General features: G+C 47.8%; 1 protein-coding gene across 12 annotated transcripts in view; it reads left to right on the top strand.

The window, feature by feature from the left end:
* MSI2 (musashi RNA binding protein 2) overlaps window positions 1-23,160 on the top strand; it is a 210,276-nt gene that overhangs the window by 4,872 nt on the left and 182,244 nt on the right. For all 12 annotated transcript variants that reach the window (XR_008508769.1, XM_054517060.1, XM_036395407.1 and 9 more), the window contains one exon: window positions 254-295. Coding sequence is in view for 10 of the 12 variants with exons in the window: in XM_054517060.1 (XP_054373035.1) it covers window positions 254-295 (42 nt within the window). In the remaining 2 variants the exon portion in view is untranslated. The remainder of the gene's footprint in view (window positions 1-253; window positions 296-23,160) is intronic.

Raw genomic sequence — 23,160 nt, 5'->3', positions numbered from 1 at the left:
CTGCCCAGAAGATGATGGAGGAGAAGTGCAGGACAGATGTTTTCTTCCTGCCTTCCCATCTCCCCACCCCTGCCAAACTCCCCAGACAAACCCAGACTGTGACCTATCATTTCCAGAGTAGCTCTGGATGACCCGGTGTGCTGAATTGCAAGCCTGAGAAATGAGGGATTAATAATTCAGTGATTTAAAAATCAAAATAATGTGAAATGACAACCAAAGCTACCCTGTTGATTTCCCCTTTCTTTTTCCTCAGATTGACCCTAAAGTTGCGTTTCCCCGACGAGCACAGCCCAAGGTAAGTAGGAGGATCGATAATAGGATTTCAGGCACACAGAGAATCATTGTTGCCAGGCAGTTCGGGTTTCAGCCGGGGAATTGGCAATGAAAGCTTTTAAAGCTGCTGCTGGGGGGGTCAGTGCGTGGCTGAGGCCCAGGAGGCTGCTCTGGGTCCGTGCAGAGCTGCTGGGTCGGGCTGGGCAGCGGGAGCGGAGCCTGGGCCCTGGGCTGGGTTTATGAACAGTGCTTGGATTAAGTGCAGGCTTCGGGCTTGTTTTGAGCTGAGCTTTCAGTTCTGTGGTTGTGATGGATGGGGATCTATCTCTGCCTTCATTGTTTGCAAATTTTCTTTTGTGTAACTCAAGAGATGTGTGCGGAGTTGTGTGTAAGGCTCGCAGGGCAGTTCCTGGTGAGGTCTGGGGGCTGCTGGCTGTTCTGTGAGTGTCCAGCTGTGAGTGTCCAGCTGTGAGTGTCCAGCTGGTCAGGCTGGCCGGAGCAGTGGCCTGGCGATGGAGTGGCCGCTCCTGGCCGTGGCATGGGGACCTGCAGGGACCCAGGCCCTTGTGCCCCTGCGCTCCCTCCAAATGCCACTGGTGCCGTTTCTCCTGCAGGAGCTGCCCGTGGAATACAAGTGCTTGTTGCTCTTTAGGTTGTGCCTAATGAAAACAAATCCGTTTCAAAGCCAGACTTGCAGCGTGTGGATTTTGAAAGCCAGAGGCTGAAAGAAAACTTTTGCAATTGACTTTTTTTAAATTTGTTTTTGAGAGTCTATTGGAAAAACTTAATTTAACTGATGTATGGCACTTGTGTACACACTTGTCATCTTGGGTAACTTCAGTCTTCTGGTAAAAACGAGAGAAAAAGGCTGCAAAGTTGTACATGCAAGTCAATAAGGAAGAGAGGTTTAAAATTGGTGGTGGGAAACTACCTGACCAGAAGCCTGAACTGTTATTGCATACAGCTCCTCATGAAAGCAAGCAGTGTAACTGGGTGTGTTGAACCATGATGTTAAGTATTGCACAAAACAGGCATCTAGGAAAAACCCTGTGTCATTTCAAAGCCCCAGGCATGGCACAGGAGAGGTGCTGGGGAGCTCTTTAAAAAAAGAAAGAGAGCAAACCCCGACAGCCTACTCGCAGAATTTTAAACCAGACTAATGTAGGCAAATGTTTAGAGGTTCTTTTCTTCCTAGGACATATCTAATTACTTATTGGTGAATAATAGTGTGCCTGGCTTGCTTCTGCACTGAGCAAAGAGTTTATAGTGTGTGGGGCTTGTGGCTTCTGGATTATGTTGTTGGATTGATGCTCTCTGTAATATACAATTTAAAGTTAACAGAATTTTGATCTTGAGCTTGATGGGCCTATCCCCCTTCCCAATACCTTTTAAAGGTTAATTTACATTTTAAACTGTCTTCAGTGCCAGTTATCTGTTTCTACAGTGTTATTTGGAGAAGTTTGTAATGGGTACAACAGAGCTGTTAAACTGTCCCATGTGATTTCTTCTCTAACAATTAAAAAAACGAGGATGTGTTTTGTGTTGAGCATATTAGTGACTTAAATTTTTGTGTTAAAGAATGCAAAATCAGGTTGTATTGACAAAGGGGATTTTGTTTTTCTACACGTAGGGGGTTTTTTCCCTTGGTTTTTGGTAACAGACATCTTTCAAGCGTGGGGCAAATGCTGGAATGGACATCAAATTCCACTCTTAGCAGGAGCTTGCTCTCTCTGGAGAGGTCAGCAGTGTCTGCTGCTGCTTTTTACACAGTTGTCCTTTCTAAAGTGTTGGGATTTCTACGGGGCACTTGAAAAAAATCTGAAGATTGAAAACAGCCTGATTTGGAGACCGGAGCAAATCAGATGCAATAAAGAGCAGATTTTACATCAATTACGATGTATTATTCTGGCAAGCATTTCATAATCTGAATATTTTGTTTTCTGTTCTTTTAATTAGATACTGAATTAAGGTTTTGGACTTTACTTGTTCATTTATCCCAGTTGAATAGCGAATGCTCAGCGTTAAAATGTGACTGTACTTTAGTCTAATTAACTAGCTAATGCTTGGGTCTGTGGAGATTAATGGCATTTAATGAAATGTCTCTGTCTCTCTAGGTGCAAGGAGAGAATTTGTTTTTTGTTTTGGTTTGGTTTTTTTCCCTGAGTAATCTTCCTTCCTGGTATGTTTAGCAAAATGGGGATTTGTTTGGGGTTTTTTCTTTTCCTGTGCTTTTCCTGGCAGTGATGGGGGCTGGGGTGAAGCAAGGCTGGGGGTGCATTCCCCCTTCTCCTGCCTCCATCCATCCATCCATCCATCCATCCATCCATCCATCCATCCATCCATCCATCCATCCATCCATCCATCCATCCATCCATCCATCCATCCATCCATCCATCCATGCCTGTCCTTACAGCTGGGCTTTGCCCCTGCCTTTTCCAGCCCACACTCACTTGTTCCTCCCCTCGCGATCCGGTGGAGTTGCCCAGCCCTGCCCTTTCCAAGCCAGCCCAGTGAAACGCTTTATTTCGGGTTTTTACACCTCTCTGGTGGTGCAGATGCTCCCGAGCCGGCAGTGGCAGGTTGGAACAGCCCAGCGTTCTTCCCTGCTTTCCTTAGCATGAGCCTGCAGAAACCCTCCTGAGTGCCTCCCCTGGCTTCCCGGCTGTGTAACCCTGCTCTCCTTGGGAAGGCCAGCACCACTTGAAGCTGTTGTTTCAGGAAATCTGCTGCAGGGTTGAACTCCTTGGGCTTCTGATGAATATATGTCTCCTTCCTCGGGGCTGCTGTTCCTTGATAAAAATCTGCCTTGCTTCCAGTGCTGGAAGGCACTCTGTAACAGGAGATCATTTGTAACTCTGCTGATTTAACAAGTCCTTCAAACGCAGCAGTGATGGGGTGCCAGTAGTTTTGTACCCCCCTTTAGAATACTGAAGACCACAATAATTGACTCACTATTACACATAGCCTGCCATTTCTGATGTTTCCTGCTCTGTTGGGTTGGAGAATATTCATCACAGGGTTTGGTGCAGGACTGTCCTGGCCCCCAGTGCCCCAGCCAGCCCCGGATCCATGCGGTGCCCGTGGCCAGCTGGGTTTCCTGTCTGCCTGGGCACTGTCTGAGCAGCTGTGCACATCTGGTCCTTCTTGGGCAGGAGGCAGTGCCAGCAGCTCTCCTTTGGCGTGGGACTGTGAAGCTGCCTGCTCCAGAGCAGCAAATGGAGGGCATGGCCTTTGGGGATAGCACCCAGGCTAACCTGGGATTGTGTTTTAAAGCTAACCAGTGGATTTGGATGTCTGATTCCAATTAAGTTAGCTGTGGGTGGGGTGTGACGTCCCTTGGCTGTCTGATAAGCCTCAGCCAGAGTAGCAGGGAGAGATTTTATTCCAAAGCAAATGATGGACCTTGAAAATCAAGAGTTCTGTTTGTTTTCTCCCCTGCTTCTGCCTATAAACTCCTCCAGGTTAGTCCTACTACTTCCCATCTTATTTTAGGTGTTAGGTAGACTTTGAAGTTTCTTTTTTTTTTTTTTTTTTCTCAAAAGAGTGTGAACTGGACACAGTAGCAGAACTCAGGATTCTTCCCTTCCTGCCCACCCTTCCTTCCCCACCAGGCTGTAAAGAGCAGCAAGGTCAGACCTTTTCCCAACGATTTTTAAAAATTCTTTTTAGATTCCCCTGCATTTGCAGGTCTGGGTGGAGTAAGAGAGGAAGTATTTCCTGATCTTGGCATCAGGCCTGGATGAGTAGCTCGATGATAATCATGGTGCCATCTGTGTGCAGAGCAGTGTGAAGTCCTTCCCAGATGGTCTGGGGGATTTCTTTGGGTGGTCTACGGCCACTGTTTGGGTGTCTTGTTCAACCACCCTTGATGTGGATCCCTGGTGCAGGGTAAGCTGCTCCTGGAATCTGCTTCCCTCTGGCTTGGATGGGCCAGTGGAAAAGTTTCAGAGTCTGAGTGAACACAGCCCCAGGCAGTGGAGGATCAGGGTTTAGGAACCCAGGCAGTGGAGGATCAGGGTTTAGGAACCCAGGCAGTGGAGGATCAGGGTTTGGGAACCCAGGCAGTGGAGGATCAGGGTTTAGGGACCCAGGCAGTGGAGGATCAGGGTTTAGGGACCCAGGCAGTGGAGGATCAGGGTTTAGGAACCCAGGCAGTGGAGGGTCAGGGTTTAGGAGCCCAGGCAGTGGAGGGTCAGGGTTTAGGAACCCAGGCAGTGGAGGGTCAGGGTTTAGGAGCCCAGGCAGTGGAGGGTCAGGGTTTAGGAACCCAGGCAGTGGAGGATCAGGGTTTAGGAACCCAGGCAGTGGAGGATCAGGGTTTAGGAACCCTTGTCTGTGGGCTGGGGTTTGTGCTCTCTGTGCTGTGGCTGAGGCAGAGGGTGACCTCTGTCCCTGCATGTCACAGCCAGAGGAAGAAGGGGCTGTGCAGGGCCTTCTGTGGAGTGCAGTGAGTTCTGTCAGAAGCAGGAGCTGAGCAGGATTTCTGTACCTGCTGTATTTTGGAGATGTAAACATGTATTTCTTCTCCCCAATCACTCAGGTAGATTGTTCATGTTGTCTTGAATCCCCACAGACTGTCTTGTGCTTGTTAAAATGTCTGTATTTCCATTCTCATTGCCTAAGGATGTCTTTCACGTTAGGAATAGTCCTAATGTACTTTCCTTCCCTTTGACATGCTGCTAACTAAAAATTAAAATTGAACACTGTCTGACCTGGGATTTTTTTAAAAAGGAGGTTCTACATTGCCTGTGTTTTCCTGAATTGTTGGATTATTTTTAATGGCATCTACCAGGTGACTTTTGTGCACTTGAAAATGCCAGGAAAGGTTCTGAGGTAGGGAGGTCAGGGAAATGGAAGGAGAGCAGCATGCTAACACCCCTGTGCATCCCCACTGCTTCCAGATTGAGTACATCTCCTCTGCAAAGTGCTGAGCCTTTATCAGCCCGGGGGTAGGTCTACTAATGACTGATCTAAAACCATCAAATTCATTTATTTGTCACTGCCAGTGACAGGCCAGTTAATGCTAATGGATTCTTTTTTTAGCCTGTTGACTCTGGTGATAGTCTCATAAATGTTGTGAAATCCAGAGCATTAAAGGCAACTTGGAACTTATTTTTAGAGGAGAGCCACTGAAACAGGGCAAGATGGGATGTGTGCATCAAGATGTATGTTGTGCTGAGAAGGAGCAAAGAACAATTCTAGTTCATTGAGCTCTACCTTGGGTCCTGCTGCTCCTGATAGTTATTTGACTTTTCAGTTGTACTTAAGTGTTCTCTGCAAATGCACTTTGGGTCATGCTATAAAGTGAAGAGAAGCTGTAAATAGTCAGTCATCTTAGGGAAAACCAGCTTGTTTCAGAAAATGGTTCATCTCAGGGCCTGAGTCTTCTCTGCCCCTATTGTGTGAAAGCACTTAAGCATATACTTAAGTTGGCATAAGCATGTGGGTAAGTGCTTTGCTGAATCAGCATGGGCTCAAAGCACATTATTAAATGCTTTGTTGAACTGTGAAGCCCGTAGCAGAAAAGATTAAAAGATTACTTTGTGTATTTGACAGTACTTTGTATATGGTCAGTTCCATCACTTCTCCTTCAGATAGGCAGTTTTATCTCTCTCATATTCCCCCCTCCACTAGAGGATCTCACTCACGAGAAAATACTATTCTGCTGTTTCCTCAAAAAACTGATTACAGGGTCAGTGTGGCATCAGACTTAAAAAAAAAAGTCATTATTGAAGCTTAATTTAGTCTCTAGCCCTGAAATCACACATTCTGTTTGCCTTAGTCACTGGAATAATTCTGTAAACTATGTGAGTAGTGTTCAACGTGGCCTATGATTTTTAGGATATTACTGCTGTAGAAATTGCGGTTTGCTGAGTAATTTGAAAGTTACTGTGAAACTTTGTAGCCAGATCAGCATGCGGTATTAATAAGTTACTTCTAAACTTTGGCATTTTACTGCTCTCCTGTTGAAAGTATTTCTTCTATTTTTTGAGTGCAGAGAAAATCTGAAGAATGTTGGGAAGTTGTTCTCCCCTGCTCAGTCATTCCCCGTGCTGGGACATCTGCAGCGGGGTGTATTGTTGTGACTGAGTGGGCTCAAATGAAGATTGGGAACTTTGTATTATAAAGGAGGACCCTGCTAAGGCTCATGCAATTCTGCACATGAGGAATAATCCCAGAGACCTCGGCGAGCACAGTGAGATGAAGACAAGGCTCCTTAATATGTTGGTGAAGTGTAGGTGGCAGGAAGGGTGAAGGAGAAGAAGTATTGACAGCAGCAGAAAGTGCCTCTGCCCTGCCCTCCCCCAGCAAAGACTTGCATTAATTTCCCATTGACTCTGATGTACAATAGGGAAGAGGTTTCAAGCTGACTGAAGGGGCAAAGGTCCAAGAAAACTACTGTAGCAAGAACTGATGCAGAGTGACAGTAATGAGGTGGCCTGGCAGGTGGGAGGGAAAAATGGTGGGGTGGGGCAAAGAAACTAATATCTGGTGAATTAAGTAGTTCCCAGGGTTCGAAGTTAAGTCCCCCTGGTTTTATTTTCCTTCGTGTGTGCCACACAACTGTGGGATGGGGCTGGGCAGGGCTCCTTGGGTCCTGGTGCAGCTCCAGCCCTCCTGGCTCAGGGCTGGGCCCCTGGGAGTGCTGGCGTGGCCCAGAGGGTACAGAATTCCTCTGTAGTGCTCCCAGACCTGGGCTGTGCTGTTTTAATCAGTGTTTTAGTATGCCTGACTCAGAGCTCATTTTTATGTTGTTCTGTGGGTCAGTTTTGCATCAAAGGGAAGGTGAGGAGCATAGGGTGAAGAGGAGTTTTGAAGTTTGGATTTATTTAAAATAGGGACTGTGAAGTGCAGACAAGACTTTGAGCTTCATGAATGCTGGTGTAAAGAGAATGCCTGCTGGATAGAGAGTCTGGGGAGGCTTTAACCAGTTGCTGGATGAACACTGTTCAGCAATCTTCCCAAAGGGCAGTGTGGTGTGGTGTGGTGTGAAGGAGGTTGCAAGGAGCTGGGTGTTTGTGTAAGTCTCCGTGAATCCCACTGGACTGGGAGATGCTGCTCAAGTCAGGGGCCTGGTTTATGGCAGAAGCTTGCCAGCTGCAAGCCCTCAGCACTGGCAGGTTTGGTGCTTGTTGCACTGCTGGAAGAAGGTGTTGATGAAGGGGATGTTGCCAGGGATTCTTCTGCAGTGCTTGCTGAAGGAGTGAAGCTCCTGTTTTGTTATCCTTTTGGCTGTGTTATCAGTCATTTCTGTTCAGAGCTGTGTTGGTGTGATTCCCTGCTCCAGCCCGAGCTGTGTGCAGGGCTCCATATGTACATGGAGCATTTATCCTTTTGCCAAAGGTTTGCAAAGTGTGTGAATGAGTGTAAAGATGTTTCTTTGCTGGTGAAATTCGCCTACTTCTGCTGTTGTGTTTGGCAGACCTGCAGAGCCTATAGCAAGCAGCATGGTGTGTTCAATGAATTGTGGGAGGGAACAGAAAAATGGAAAAGAAATCCAAAGGTAATGCTGAGATGGGAAATATGATAGGAATTTTCTGAGGATGTATTGCCCCACCTTTCGGTCTGGGACTGCTACCAGCCACTGTGTTGGGTGGTGTCAGGTCTTGTTCTCTGCCATGCCTCAGGATCCCTGAGAGATCTCTCCTGTGAGTACTGAGCAAGCCCTGAGACCACTACAGCAAAAACTGCTGGCTTCTTGCAGCTCGAGTTCCCTCTCCTCACAGTCTCTACTGTAAAGTGCTTGGGGTTGTTTTGATTGATTTGCACCAGCATCTCATCTTCCTCCCCAGTCACTTTCTGTAGGTCAGCTCTGAGACTCCGGCCCTGGACGGCTGCTGGCCTGCTGAGCACACACCAAACATTTAACTGTACCCTCTTCAAACGCTGCCTGGTGAAAAAGACCCTCCTAAACCTGCTGTGGAAATGTCCCAGGCCCCCTGTTGGCTGGGTTTGTCCTGCTGTTGGCTGGGGTGGGGAGCTGAGGAAGCAGAGTCACTGTTGGTCGGACTCTGGTGGTCCTGGCACAGCGTGTAGGACCCCAACCAAGGCCCTGTGGGCCTGGTGCTGATGCTGCCATTGAGGCTGGAGATGAGGGGTCAGAGGAGGAAGGGCAGCAGGGGATTTTGCAGAGATGTCAGCGTGGCACAGAGCTTCCTGAGCCCGGTTTGGTGCGGCAGTGAACGGCTGCTCTGTCTGAGGGGATGTTGGCAGCATCCCTGGGCTGGGGAGGAAGTGTGGGAGGCAGAGCAGCACTGTACGCTGCCAGCTCTTTATGCCACTTGTCTTTGAGGGGTTGACCTGGGTTTTTTGTTGTTTTTAACGGCTTTTGACTGTGAAATTGGTGAGGGAGGCCCTGCCTGGAGTGGCAGTGCTCTGGTTCAGGCGGGAGCTGTAACTGCTGAGGTTCCTGCGTGCGCCGGCACTTCCGAGCTCCAGGGAGGGGAAGCAAGATAAGGATGCACAGCCACAGCATGTGAAAGGGAGCTGGTGCCATGAATTATGGCTCATGCTGGTCTCATGGCTGCAAACCAGCCTGGGGGCTGGGGCACAGTGCTGGGGGCAAGGGGGGAGCCTGCCAGAGGACTGTGGTGGGCTCAGAGGGCTGCCCTCAGTAACGGAGGAGAGGAGAATTATGCTGAACTGCAGGTGTCCTGGGGGCCTCTGCCTCCAGATAAGCCTCAGCTGCTCTTCCCCACAGCCATGCCAGAGGCTCCTCTGGGGGCTGGCTGGCTCCTTTGTGCCACAGGCCGTGCCCACTCCCCTCTGGGTGCCCATGGGAGCAGCTGGGAGGGATGGTGCCGTGGTGTCCCAGTCCTGTGCAGATGGGGATCCTGTCCTGATGTGTTTGCAGAGCTCTGGGGACAGGCTGCCCCAGCATCCTGAGCCTCTGTCCCCCCACTATGCCTGCCTGGGGGCATTTCCAGCCCACCTGGGACCCCAGGGGTGGGTGGCAATGGGGATCTCCTGCCACAGCACCTTTTGTGCTCTAAACTCCTGCCTCACCTAATCCCAGGAGCTGGGATCGAAGCAGCAGGCTCTGTGTGACATGCCTGGCAGTTTATGTATGAGAAGGGAATTGAGATCGTCCTGTGTTTTATTTTTTCCTCTCTCTTTTTCATCTGGTCACAGCCACTATGTCATTAATCTTCCCCATCAAATACAATGATAGTTGAAAGTCTTCCACGGTTATGATTCCCCCAAAGTTTTGTGAGCATGGCTTTGATTTTGTGGTAGTCATAAGAAGTCAGTTTAGATTTTTGGACCTCTTTTTGTAGGTATTTCCAGTGGATATTTTAGTAGAGGCATTTGTCTTCTCTCTCGATTAAGCATGTATATGCAATAGGAAAGGAACAAAATAGGGAATAGAAAAAAATATTAAAACAATTCAGTTACCAGTCCAAAAGCCTTAGTGCTAAAGAGCCATGAAGAAGCTTTATTGGAACTATAATTGCAGACATAAGCAGTGATTATCTGTCTTGGTGCCTTTATAGTCCCCATCACTGTCATCTGAACGCATGAAGCTGATGATAGAGTGAGCAGAACATTATTCAGCTGGTGCTGTGTAATCCTGATCTCTTGCAGTGTGTGGAAAGTAACATAAAGAGTAATTCACTTGAAAGTGATGGGGAGAGAAGCAGGTAGGAGAGGACAAGTATTGTTGCAGAACACCTTACTCATGAATCTTATTTCATCCTGGTTGCAGCTGAAGGAATGCAGGGGCAGGGTAAACTTCTTACATGGACATGGTCAGACAAATTTTGCTGCTTCTTAATGTTCGTAGAGGTCTTGGGCAGGTGCAGCCCTTGGTGGTTGAGGAGTGCCTTGGTGTGTTTCCTTGAAATGCTCTAAATTGGCTCTGGCTGAGAGAAGGGCAGCAGCACCTGCTTGTCTCGCATTCCTGAGAACTGGAGATTGTTGGATCAAGGCAGGCAAACGAAGCTGCCAAGCACTTCTTGAGGTGGAACAGAGATCAGAGAGCAAGTCCTGAATTTCTTGGCTGATTATTGGTGCTGGTTATGCAGGTGAAAATGCGTTCTGGGCTGTGAAGAGGCAGAGGGAGGAAGAGGTGATTTGGTGGCTGGGCAGCTGAAGCAGCAGCGTGTGCAGAGGCTGGGCTTTTTTTGGGTGAGGCCAGGATTGGGCACAGGTGATTTGAGTTAACCTGTCCGTTGCTCCCCTGCTGTGCTGCTGCTGAGGCAGGTGTCCCTCACCTGAAAGCAATTTCCAGCCCCAGGTCTGGTTGCAGTCGTGTGCTCGGAATCAGAGCTGCTGTGGTCTCCTCACGGACAGTCCACCATGGTCTGGGGCTGCTTTGAGCCATAAGAAGGTAATGCTTTGGGGGTGATTTTTGTGGTGGGGGAGGCATTTGTTTGATGGGAGACTGGTTGTACTTTTTTTCCTTTTTTTTTCCCCTGTAGTTTTGAGGCAAAAGAGCTATTTTAAAGGAGGACAATAGATGCAGGGGAATCTAAAACTTGTAAGCCTGCTTTTTTATTTACTCTTGTACTGCATTAGGACCAGGTGAAAAACTGACCTGATCATGCATGTTTTTGTTGGACTTTTCTTCATTTCTTAGTGATGATTGTGTTTGTGTTGGAGTTAGCAGGACATACTCCACTAACTTCTGCTAGAGCAGCTCAAAGCAAAGCTTTTAAGTTGCTTAGTATGCTCCAAGGGCATTTCAAAAACAAAACCAGAAATCTGCTAGCAAAGTGCCTAGGTAGACAGAGAATAGGGAATGCAGTTTTTGGAGCTGTGTGCCTGCCTGCCCACTATGTGAAAATAAAGTGACATAGCGATGGTTTGAAAGTTTCTGGTCTTGAGCTGAGTGAGCTGCGAGTGAAAAACTGATTCTTGGAAAAGTTTTATTCAAAATGTTAGTTGATAGTCTGTGGTATGTAGATTCCTAGAGACATCACCATCCTACTTTCAGGAAAGACTTGTGTGCTGAAATGACTTTAAACTAGTTTAAATGTGGCCCTTGTTCTTACCACACAGAGATGAGGTAAGTGATTGTCATCACCCTTGTTTTATGGATGTGCAAAACAGAAGTGCTGCTCACATGTTCTGCAATACTTGAAACAGGGAATTGCTGGTGCCTTAGAGGAGGGTTATTCCAAACCTGAAGTGTGCTGGGGCTGCACCTGCTGGGCTGTGTGTTCCCAGGTGCTGGGGAGGAGGAGACAGGCAGGGTTTGGGGGCTGAGGTGTCCTGGCTGTGCCGTGGGCAGTGCTGGCTGAGGAGCTGCAGTCCCCACAGTGCATGAGGCCATGTGTGGAAATGGCCTGGGTGTTGCATCATTGGAGATGGGAGTGAGTCAGTCATGAAACCCTCTGCAAAAGGCTTTTGTAACTAGTACTGCCTTACTAGAAACAGGTGTTGAGGATAGGCCTGGCTTTACTGGGCAGGTGAAGCCTCTTAAGAGTGGTGCAAGTGGTGCCCTGAGTGAGCGGAGCACAGGCAGACACAGGGAAGGCTGTGCAGTGTTTAAGATGGAGGGGTAAGAGCAGAGTGAGCACGATGCCTGTGTGATGTCTGCTTGGAGCTCCCAGACCTGTGGTGAGCTCCCGTGGTATGGCGAGAGAAATGGGGAGCACGGTGCCTTTCTGGGGGAAGCTGTGTGTGTGTGTGAGTGCACAGCAGTGCTGCATGCACAGAGCTGTGCTGGGGAGCTGGGGCTCTGCTGTGGGCATGGAGAGGGGAGGCAGGATTGGGCTGGAGCTGTGGTTCTGAGTGCTCTGTGCCTCAACCTCTGCCTTCCCCTGTGGCTGGGAGATGCGGGGTTCCAGCCCTGGCTCATCCCCGCCCTTCCTGGGTTCCAGCCCCGCGTCCCTGGCACATCCCTGCACTGAGGCAGTGCCCGGGCAGCAGGGACAGCTCCAGTTCCATCCCCACAGTGCCAGGGCAGCAGGGACAGTGCTGCCAGGCTCTGGTGCCCGCGGTGGCTCTGCCGGATGCTCCCAGGCTTCGGGCTCCTCTGGCAGCAGCGCTGCAGAAATGAGGAGTATCATTGTGTTTTATTGTGGCTTCTAAGAAACGCAGCGTGTTTGTGCTTCGGGGAGCCCCAGGGGCTTTGTTTTTCACCAGGCCTGAGCTATTCTTCAGCAGAGCCTTCCTGGAGCGTGAGCCAGTTCTGCCCATTAGGACCGAGAGACGGGCCTGACTGATTTCTGCTCCCTGCTGCATAATAAATCTGATACTAAAATTAGTGTTGGTCTCCCTAGGCCATAATTCTTGCTGAGATTATAGAGAATCGTGTGTGCAGAGAGGAACTGTGGTTATGTGTGTTTGGGTTTTTTTTATAACCTTGAGTGTCCAATTTCCAGGTTTTTTACTTAACCCTCCCATCTCTTTCCCCTTTTCCTCTCTTTTGGGAAGTGCTTAGCCTTTCTGTGTATTTTGGCTATTTAAGCCTCTGTCACTGCAGGCAGATGAGTTCCTTGGGAGCTCTTCTGAAGGTTTTGTAATTGAGTCTTTTACCACGGCGACAGGATATTATTAACCTTCAGTAAAGCAATTTATTTCATACTCCTTTGTGGGGATAAGCCTTTTTTCCCCCAGGAAAATATGTACGTGGAAAGGGTTTTGCGTACAGAGGTAGCTCGACTTGCAGCAGTGATTATGATTTTAGGAAAATTAATAATTTACACAAAAAATAGGAAGTTCTATTTGCATCAATTTAAAAAAACCCTTTGGTCCTGAATGATCCCACTCCTGACCAGTGTTTTATTTTCAAGAACAGACTTTTTGCCTGTTGGTGGCTTTGAAAAGAGGTTGTATTTCATGTTAGAGCTCTTGATATTTAGCCTGTGTGAGCAGTAAACCATTTTGTTGTGGTCTTTCAGATGGCCTTAGGAACGACCTGAGAGCTGCAGGGAGGAGTCCCTCACGGGGTCTCCCTCTGGGCATGGCCTTTGCCCTGAAATCAAATGCAGACTAGTCCAGAAGTCGTTAAAGATTGGGTACTGCCAGAATAGCAATTTCTAGCCAGGGGGGAATGCTGGATAAGTGGCCAGCCTGGCTGAATCCCTTGTGCTCCCTATTGAGCACAGTGACAAAGGCTCTGGGATTTGGGGGATCCAGGCTCAGGTGTCACTGCAGCTCCCTGTGCTCTGGTTTTTATTTTAAATAGAGGATCAGAATTTTTCTTTTCCCATCTCTAATTGGACTTTTTACTTCAGTATCCTGTTAACTTAAAAAAATTCAATTTACAATGCACTTGGCTTGTTGTTCAAGATACTTGCTGTTACAGCGCTGCTTTCAAGGGAGTTCAGCACACCTTGCAGGAAGAATATGTTATTTTGGCAATTATATCAGATGAAGTAGGGGTATTATTCCCACATTATACAACGGAGCTTGGACGAGAGGCAAAGTGCTTTGTCCAGAGCTTTAGGTTTATTAACACACTTGAGTCTCTTGGCGCCGTGCGGAGGCTCTAATTGCAGAGTCATCATTTCCCCACTCTCCACTGGCTGCTGCTGCCTTGGAGTGAAATGGGCATCCTGGGCAAGCATGTGTCTGTGGGGACTTCTGGTGGCCTTGGGTAGGGCTGCCCAGCCGTCTATCTCCTCCTGCTCTTCCTGTGCTCAGCCCCGTGCTGCTTTTCTGCCTGTGCTCCCAGTGCCTCCTTGGTGCCTCCAGCCCTGTCCCATGAGATGGGCTTTTCCACCTGTGGCGGAGGTGTTCTGTGCATCTGGGCAGTGCAGGCTGCCCGTGGCAGGGGCTGCAGCTCTGCTGGGGCTCAGGGGAAAGGATGGGCTCACCTGGGCACGCTGGGGTGTCCTGCTGGGTGCCCTGTGTCCTGTGCCTGGGGGTTCATGCAATGGACCTGTCCCTCCCTGGCAGCTCGTGGGTGTTGCTGTGTTTTGTTGGTAGCAGGGAGCTGAGACTTGTAAGAACACAGGTGAGCACCGTGGCTTTGCTTTTGTCCTGCAGCTCCCCAGCCCTCGCTGTGCTGCAGGGGGACACAGGGGCTTCTCCAGAACCCCGTGGGTGCCTGGCCTGTGCTCAGCCCCGTGGGAAAGGGCCCTTTCCTGGCAGGTCCTTCAGCCTCTCCTAAAATTCCAGAGACACGTTACATGCGAGAAAATGTTTTTGCTACAGAAAGACTTCCTGGCCCCTTCACATGCTGCTTTTGTAAAACTTTGCAGCTGGTAGATTTATTCTTAAATCTTCAACCGGAGAATCTTTCTATTTTTAAAATGCTTAAAATATAAAATACATTTCCCCCCCTTTTTTGCTCCGTTGTTGTAAATGAGCCCCACAATCCGAATTTTTTTTTTTTCCTTTAAATCTTCCCCACCAGAGATTTAATTAAAATATTGTGAAAGGCAGTCATTGAAAATGAGAAACCTTTTGAGTGGAAGGCACCCTGATTTCCCTCTGCAGAGCTTTTTGTCACCATAGAGATGAAAAGAGAAGCTCAAAATTGCACTTTCCCCTTGTGTGTTGCTACTGAGGGGCCGTGGCTGCAGGTAGCAGCTGCACTAAGATCAGCAGGGCTGGCTGGGGCTGAGGCTTTAACTCTTTGCAGGGCACGAGCTCTGGGTCAGGATTTCCTTCCCTGCTGGAGGCGTTTTTCTTAGTCTATTATTCTGTTTTAATTTCCTGTACTTCGGGGCTGGAATTTATCTGGGTTTGTGGAGGGAAGGCACGCAGGGGCCCATCCTTTTGTCTCCAGAACAGCAGAGCTCAGCACCTCTGAGCACAGCAGGGCCCAGTGGGTCTGCTCTGAGCACTGCCAGTGTCCTGAGGTGTTTGTGCACTGGGGAATGTGTTGGAATCCCACTTTTTAATTTTCTTTCTTAAATTTTTTTTAGTATATAAATCATAATTCCTCTTTAGTATTCAAGCCTATCTGATTCTCCCTTAAAATAGCTAAATGTTGGGCTTTTTTGTTGGTTTTCTTTTTAAAATCAATGGGTTAATGGTATCTTTTTTTTCCCTTCCAGTAACCCCTCTGGAAGTGTAGGGATTACTAAATCAAAAATACATGCTGTGAGTGGTAAAACTGCTCTGCTACGGTTTCAAAGACAGTCCCACAAATTGAAGATTATTGGAGGGGACATGACACTGGGCAGTGTTATGCTTTTAATCATTTTAAAAACAAATTTTTCTCCCTAATCGAGTGAAGAGCAGGCTCAAGTGGATTCTTGGCACAAACATCTCAGACAAATGAAAGTAAAATGTATATTGAAGCTGTCTGCTGTTGTATACTTTATACCATACCTGTTGTGGTGACTGATCTCAAATGGGAGCAGTGGTTTAATTTTAAGCTGTTTGAGTGAGACCTGTTGTGGTTAAACTTTCAGATAGAAAGTGAACATAACCCATGTAATGGCATTATTAATGGGGAGTATTACTAAATTGTAAGTTGCAAATTAATGGTTTAACTCTGAGACTAAATATACAGCTGTGTTCTTGTGTAATGTTACAAGACAAAATTAGATCGAGTATTTAAAAACAGAAGGGCCTCATCCAGACCCCGTGAGTGTCTTCCCAAGGACTTCACTGGGCTTTCCCACCTGCAGTCAGGGTGCAGACCTGTAACCCCAGCACAGTCACTAAAATGTGTGTGTGCCCTCCGCCGTGGGCTGCTAACATCTGATTACCCAAGGTACTCGCATTTGGAGCAAAATTATGGCATTGTTTCCATGGTGGTGGGGACTTGGTTGGGTTCAGCATGTACCTCATGGAAGCGATGCTGTTGTCTGTGTGTATCTGAGTTCCTGCAGGATTATATATTAATTTTGAAATGAAACAATATTTGGGAGCTAGGCTTGGCTCTGATGCAATTTGCCCTTGTGCTTTCCTTGACTGTTGCTAATAAGAAGTGCTGGCCTAAATCAGCGTCTTGAAGAATCATCGATTTGCTAATTGCAGATAATCAAGTCTCTGCTCCCTGCTCACGCTGAGACCACTTTTGTTTCCTGCCATTCTGGCAGGATTCAGGCAGCATCTCCCAGCCTCTGACGTAACCAACAGAGTGGGTTTGGAGCACCCACGTGGCTCCTTCTCAGAGGTGACAAAGTTATTGGTATTCAGGCTTGATGAATGAGGAGCTGCGATAGCACTGACCTTTCTGGCCAGAATGAGCTGTGGAGGTCACAGCTGGGGAAGGGGATGTTCAGAGAGCTGTGCTGGCACAGCTTTGCAGTGCTCACCTTGGTTAGTGCAGCCCTGGGCAGTGTGTGCCGACATCAGCCTCTGAAATTGTTCTGAATGTGTGTGGTAGTTGCTTGTTATTTTATTTGTTTTGTAAATGTGCTTCCTCCCCCTCTGTGTTCAGCTAGGGGGATGTTCCTGTGAGTTGTCGACTTTGCAGAGTGTTTAAAATGAAGCAGGGGCTGATGAAAATTTGTGTCCCATGGTTAGCACTGTCAGGAGAGTTGAGGACAGGAGGTGCTGCTCTGTGTCTTGTCCCAGGTGTCCTGGCCTGTGGGCACAGCAGGTTGTGTGGGTGCTCTGTGTTCTCTCCTGTCCACCTGAGCCTGCCACCCTGTGCCCATCAGGCCTTTTTCATTCCCGGGCTGGATCAAATCTCATTGAAGGCTGGTGAGCTTTTCTGATGACTTCATGTGGAACAGCAGTTTAACTCAGACCATGAGGAAACAGGAGGGAATAAGAGCCTTTCTGAGGAGGATTCTGTTAGCTGATGGGCATTGTCCTTCTGTGGGTATTGGTCCTCTGGAGAGCAGGGCAGGCCCTCTGAAGCCCCTTGCCTGGCAGGTCAGGAGCTGCAGCATATTGCCTTGGCTGAAGCATTTTGATGCAATAAGGAGGGTTTTTCCTGCAGCCCATCTGGCTGGGAGCTGCTGTGTGTGTGTGCAGGGCAGTGTGTGCCCCAGAGCTGGACACACAGCTCTGCTCTGCCAGTGCTGGCTGCAGGGCTGGTGCTCAGCTGGCAGAGCCCAGCTGCCCGGGGCCTGCCCCCGCTCTGGGCGCTGTGGGGTGTGCTGGTGGGGCACACAGGGTGGCAGTGCCCCTGTCAGGGGTCACAGGGACAGCAGGGAGTGGTCCCTGTGGGTGGGTGGCTGCTGGAGCCGGTGCCAGCCCCGCTGCCGCTTTAAAGCCACACCAGAGGAACAGATGAGCACTGGACAGCTTAGGTTACATAATCTCTTTTGGGTTTAATGTCAGGCCTCCCTGAGCCCCATCCAGTGCCAGCTACCAATCTGGCTCGTAATACTCCTGAATGTCCTTTTAATTTTTATTAATAGTTCTCTTACTGTAGCGTTGCCTCTGCCTGGCTTTGTGTGCTGTGCGTGCCTCGGAGTTCAGTGCTCTGCCCCCTGAGGCATCCCCTGCCTGGGCTTCCTGCTCCTGCACCAGCCTGGAGCCATTCCCATGGGCCTGCTTTGCTACTTCCAGAGGTTTTTTTCCAAGGGTGTTGTGGGGAGGGAGGCAGGAGGATTGTCCAGGGTCAGAGCCTGGGTGGGTCTGGCTCCTCTCCTTTGTGAACAGAGCCTGGTCAGAGCAGACCAGGACAGGGGTGCTGGAAGTGATGAAGGTGATGGGGAAGGTGAGACAGCAGAGACCACAAGCTCTGGCTCCACCTGGATGGGCTCTTACTCTTTGCAAGCACAGATTTGTCAACTGGACTTTTTTTCGAGTTTAGTTTGTTCATGTCTAAATGAGCTGGTTTGTTTCTGTATTGAGTTTTTATCTTTTGTAAACAAAGTTCAAGCTCCTCACTGTTTTTCTCTCTGATCACTTGGATGTAGTAAAGATCAGCAGTGATTTTGGGTGCTGAAGAGTTGTGTGTTTCAGAATACCAGTACTTTTTGCTCATCCCCAATTCCATAAGTAGGTGCTTCTGCAGGTGTTCTCCACTCCTGCTAGGATTGGTGCTAATTCTGTGTCTGTCCCCTGATGGCTGGTGTTTCTCTGAAAGCCACTGATTGTTTGTGTAGTATTTAAAAGAATAACATAATTAAAATCTATGCAGAGGGGAGAAGGAACTGAGATGTTATTTCAGACCTGAGTCTAGGAACCAAGTAGAAACCACAGAATAGGTGTGTTTCAAGAGGACATGGTTGAGCAGCCACATCAAGCCTTGGATTACTTCTGTGTTCCCTGGGACAGCTTCCCTTGCATTAGCTCCTGCATGACATTCTGTGCCAGTTAAATAGCTGAAAAATATTGCAGGGAGGATCTTTAATGCCTTGTGAACATCAGTGTGTTGTAGCAGCTGTTTGAAAAATGAATAATAAAGCCCTGAAGAGCAGAGTGCAGTACCCAGGCTGCTCTGTGTGGCTGCTTTGGGAGCATGCTGGACCAAGGCAGGGCTCTGAGCTCCTGGAGTGTTTTACTCCCTCCTTTGATTTAATTTTACTGCTTTAAATGATTTCTTTGCTGGGAGGGAGGCAGGGTTAGCTGAGGGGGGGAGGATGGATCTGTTTAGTTTCTTTGGAAGCCTCACACACCGGTAGCTGGTGCTCCCTAAACTCTTCCTGTGAGTAAACCATGGAGCAGAACTGATAATGCCATCATGGTCTTGACTGTGAGCCAAACTGTGCAAAATCCAGTAGTGTGTCTGAATGGCTAAAAAAGCCCAGAATAAATCACAAAGTGCTGGTAATGCAGTCACTGCTGCTGTTTGCCACAGGGGTGGATTGCAGTCTGTGATCCCTGGGTGAGTAAGTCTCTAAATTGTATTCAGAGGTGGTGTGTGGCATAGCTGGAGTACCACAGCATCACTGCTCTGTAGCATCAAGGACCAAGAATCCAGCACTACTGTTTTATTTTGTTTGTTTAATTTTATTTATTTATTTTTATTCATGTGATTTTTGGGCTGTTTCATTTTGCTAGTAGATCTGTGCAAATGAAAGTCAAGACCAAGATGTGTGGGGAACATTAATTTTATTTTATCTATAAATATATGTATGAACACACACATAATGGGTGCCAGAATCTCTTACATATTTGTGTTTGTTCAAGTGTACAAGAAATGTGATTGACACCACTGAAAAGGGAGAGGGAAAACAAAATGAGTTATAGCTTTTGGTCCCTAAACTGCCATTTCTTAGTGTATCCTAGAAAAGCCTTCACCCTAATGGTGCTGAGCAATAAATAACACAGGGAAGAGTAATAGCTGCCTATGGTAGCAAATTATAGTTGATTTATTGCACATAATATATACAGGTGCAGCTAATTTAATTAAACACAAGACCTTTTAAATGCTGTAAAGCCATCCCTCTCTAAAGCCAATCAGCCCTGTGGTGCTGTAATAAGGCTTTAAGTGAAATAAGCAGCATTACAAGCACAGTTCTATTGGTCTGATCAGCCTTGCATGTGTTTGAGGGAGGGAGTGTTTTTCCATAACCATTAAAGCCACTTTAAGTCAACTTATGCCATGACAAAGTCCAATTTAATGTACTGATGGAAGTTATCCCATTTCTGCCTCATCATGGAGCAGCAGCTCCCATCAACCAGCATATGCAGCTTGTTATTTTCTTGGCCAGCTGAGGGGTGCTGTGCAGGGGTGGAGGCTTGGGTGGTGTGGGATCTCACCCTGGGGATGGGAACAAATAACAAACAGAACTTGTGGTTCCCTGGAGCCTCTCTGCTTGTCTCCTATTCATTCCCCATCTGAGATGGGAAAAAGGGGGCTGTGGAAACTCCTGTACAAGAGCTTGTACATCACAGGCTGCTGAAAAGGCTTGGGATGGAAGGGGCTTTGTTACAAAGATCACCCATTTCCAACCCTCTGCCCCCATTCACTACTTCAGGTTGCTCAGGACCCTGTCCAACCTGGCCTGGAACACTTCCAGGGACGGGGCAGCCACAGCTTCTGTGGGCAGCCTGTGCCAGGGTGTCCCCACCCTCACAGGGAGGGATTTCTCTCCAAGGTCCCATCTAAGCCTGCCCTCTGTCAGGGTGAAGCCACTGCCCCTTGTCCTGTCACTCTGTGCCCATATGAGAGCTCCCTCCCCATCACACAGGTGAGCACAGCAGCAGCACTCTGGGGTCGTTGTCCCCTGTGCTCCTTTTCCCAAATCAGAGGTGTCTGTGGGTGTATGTGTGGGTGTGTTTGCACAGAAGTACACCTCCAGCCTGGCTGGGAGCTGCTCCCCCTGCTCCTGCTGCTGGAATTTCCCCAGCAGGGCTGCTGCCTGCCCTGCAGTGCCCTCAGCTCATCACCATGCTGAGCTGAGTCCCCACCCTGGGATAATGGGGGAAATGCTCCGCGATACTTTGGCACCATCACTTGATTATTTGTGAAAGCCTAAAAGGCTCAAGTAGCTGATTGATTAATTTTTCTCTAAGTTTTTCTTCCCTCTGTTGCCTTCATTTGGAACATGTAATCAGGGAAGGAAGAGGCATTAAGAATAGATGGGTATGCATATGAATGCTTAATTTTTTCTAATTCAGGCATTCATGTGGGCACATGTATCCTGCTGCACGCTGTGCTAAACAAACCTCTGCCAGCAATTCTGGGGGCAGATGAGTGAGTTTGGTGTGGTTTTCTAAACCTTCAGTGCTGGAGTTCTCTGCTCTGGAGCAGCTGCTGTTCCAGCGCTTGGGCAGTGTGAGGAGTGTCCCTGGGCATGGCTGGGGTGGGTGAGTGCTGGGCTTGGTATCTGGGAGCACAAATCAAACTTCTACTTGACCTTTCTATCCCTCAGCCCTGGAGGAAGGCCAGCAGCTCTGCTGTAAATCTTTCTGGCCCCTTTGCTCCGGTCCAACACTCCTGTCCGTGGCACTTGGGGCTTCCAGGTGCAGGTGTGGAAAGGTGTTTGTTGGCAGGGGCTGCTGGGGGGGTGTGCAGCCAGGCAGGAGCATCCTGGGCTCAGGAAGGGAGCAGGGCCTGGTTCCACCTGAGCCTCAGAGCTGGAGCCACCTGGCAGAGGGTTTGGTGTAGGGGCAGTTGCTGTGCTCAGTGTTGGTGGAGAGGAGAGTGAGTTGTTTGTGGATTAAGGGGTAGTAGGAAGAAAAGCCCCAGATAGCTGCTTTGCAGTTTATAATAATTATTTTTGCAAAAGAAGTAGAATTCCCAAGCTTAAGAAAACTGAAATGAAAGCAACTTCTCTGTTGGTTCATGTGGTGGCTCCATTGAAAGAAAATCTTGGATTTCTTTTATTCCTTCTTTTAAAATTCCTTTTCTGAGTAGTCCTGTCTCTGTCTGTGGTACTTTCTGGACGAGGATCTCCATGCCTCAGTTTCTTATCTGTTTAATGGATAGGGTAACAATTAATTTCACTTCTCAAGGATTCTGTTGTGAAGTGCTTTTGAGAAATCTGGCCTGAAATGTCACATTTGATAAGGCTGCTTGAGAGCTTCCATAAAAACTGCTTTTAATCCAAATTATGTTTGATGATAAAATATTGTGAAATAGATTGCTCCTTCTCCGGACTCACTTTCTGTGTTAGGATGTAGAAGAGAGCTGAGACCTCGGAACCAAAACTGGAGCATTGTTTGAAACCTGTAGTTTATTTAATGGTTGGGGCAGAGAGGAGAAAATTGTCTGAACATTGCCCAGAGAGTGAGAATACTAACTTCATGTTTTAATTTCTCTTGGAAAAAAAATAACACTGTGTTCTAAGTAAGTCCAGTATTTGCCCTTCTGTGCTGTGCTAATTCTCTTCTTGTACTTGTAGTTCTGATTATGTTCCCTCAGCTGGTACTTGAGGAAACGTGTTTGTCTTTGAGCATGTCTGGTGACTCAGACACGTCTCCATAGCATCTGGTGAGCGTAATTGTCATTATTAATCTGCCCCATGCCAATCTGTCCTCAGCAGCAGCAGTGGGAGGGAGGGAAGGTGCTGCATGACTGGGTGTGCTCTGCACAGAGGGGGCTTGGGAGAAAGGTCAGAGAGAACCTGGGCTTGGCTGAGGTTCCTGTGCTTCCTGCCACTGCCTGCAGAACCATCAGAAATTACAGTCAGGGCTCTGCCCAGCTGGGGCTGCCACGGGAGGGCTCCTGGAAGGGGTGTCCTGCCTGTCCCAGCATCCTTGGCCCATGTGCCCTGCTCCAGTTATGTACTGCTGCTATTTCCAAGGGCTGGGTGAGTGTGTGTAAGGTAATACCTGACTGTAGAGCTCAGAGATTCCTTGGAACCAGATACAACTTGGCATTATCTCCAGAGCTTTGTCCATTTTCCATTTTAAACACAGCTGAATGAAGTCTCCACGGTAAAGTCCCTTCTTCCCTCTCTGGCTTGTGTCAGGGCTCTGCTGCCCTGTGGCCTAACCACAAGGTGAGCCATACATTAGTTTTAAAATGATTTTTTTCCCTGGGCCCAGATGCTCTCTGTCCTTATGGGAAGGCTCTAAATGCTCTGTCTTCACTACAGGACCTCTCTCTTCCCAATTCAAATAATCACAGGCTTTTCCTTTATTCCTGCTATTAATCAAACTTGACTGCCTGCTTAATGCCTGTCTTCCTTTTTTTTTTTTCCTGACATGGTGATTTTGGTTGTTGCTTCCATAACAGGATTTTGTTGCCTTTGGCTTCACAATAAATTGGGGAAATTAATAGTGTATGATTGAGAGTGCACACTTTAAAATAAGTTAAATGAGAAATAGGTATTTTTTTATTACTATTAAAAATACCTTTTTTATCAGTCCTTTTGTTTTGAGCAAAGGGCACATTCTGCTTTAACTATTTTATCATATGTGTGCTATTGTAATTTACATAAATGAATTTTAAATACAGTTATAAGCTGTGGGAAGATGTTATTGTCTCTGCACAATGAATGTGGAGATTTATGCTGTGCATACATCTTGTGTTAGATTAACATTTGTTCCCTCGTCTCTGTTGGATAGTGTCATGATGGAGCCTTGAAATCTTTACACAGGTACTTCTCATGCTTATTTAAAACAGCATTTGAATTCTGCTTTTTCCAGTCCATTCATTTCATGTAAATATGCCTTTGGATATTT

This window comes from Molothrus ater, chromosome 21 (assembly GCF_012460135.2).
Source record: "Molothrus ater isolate BHLD 08-10-18 breed brown headed cowbird chromosome 21, BPBGC_Mater_1.1, whole genome shotgun sequence".
In the NCBI taxonomy this organism is placed as follows: Eukaryota; Metazoa; Chordata; class Aves; order Passeriformes; family Icteridae; genus Molothrus; species Molothrus ater.
Note: the sequence above shows the minus strand (reverse complement) of the source record. Positions and strands in the feature narration are given on the sequence as shown.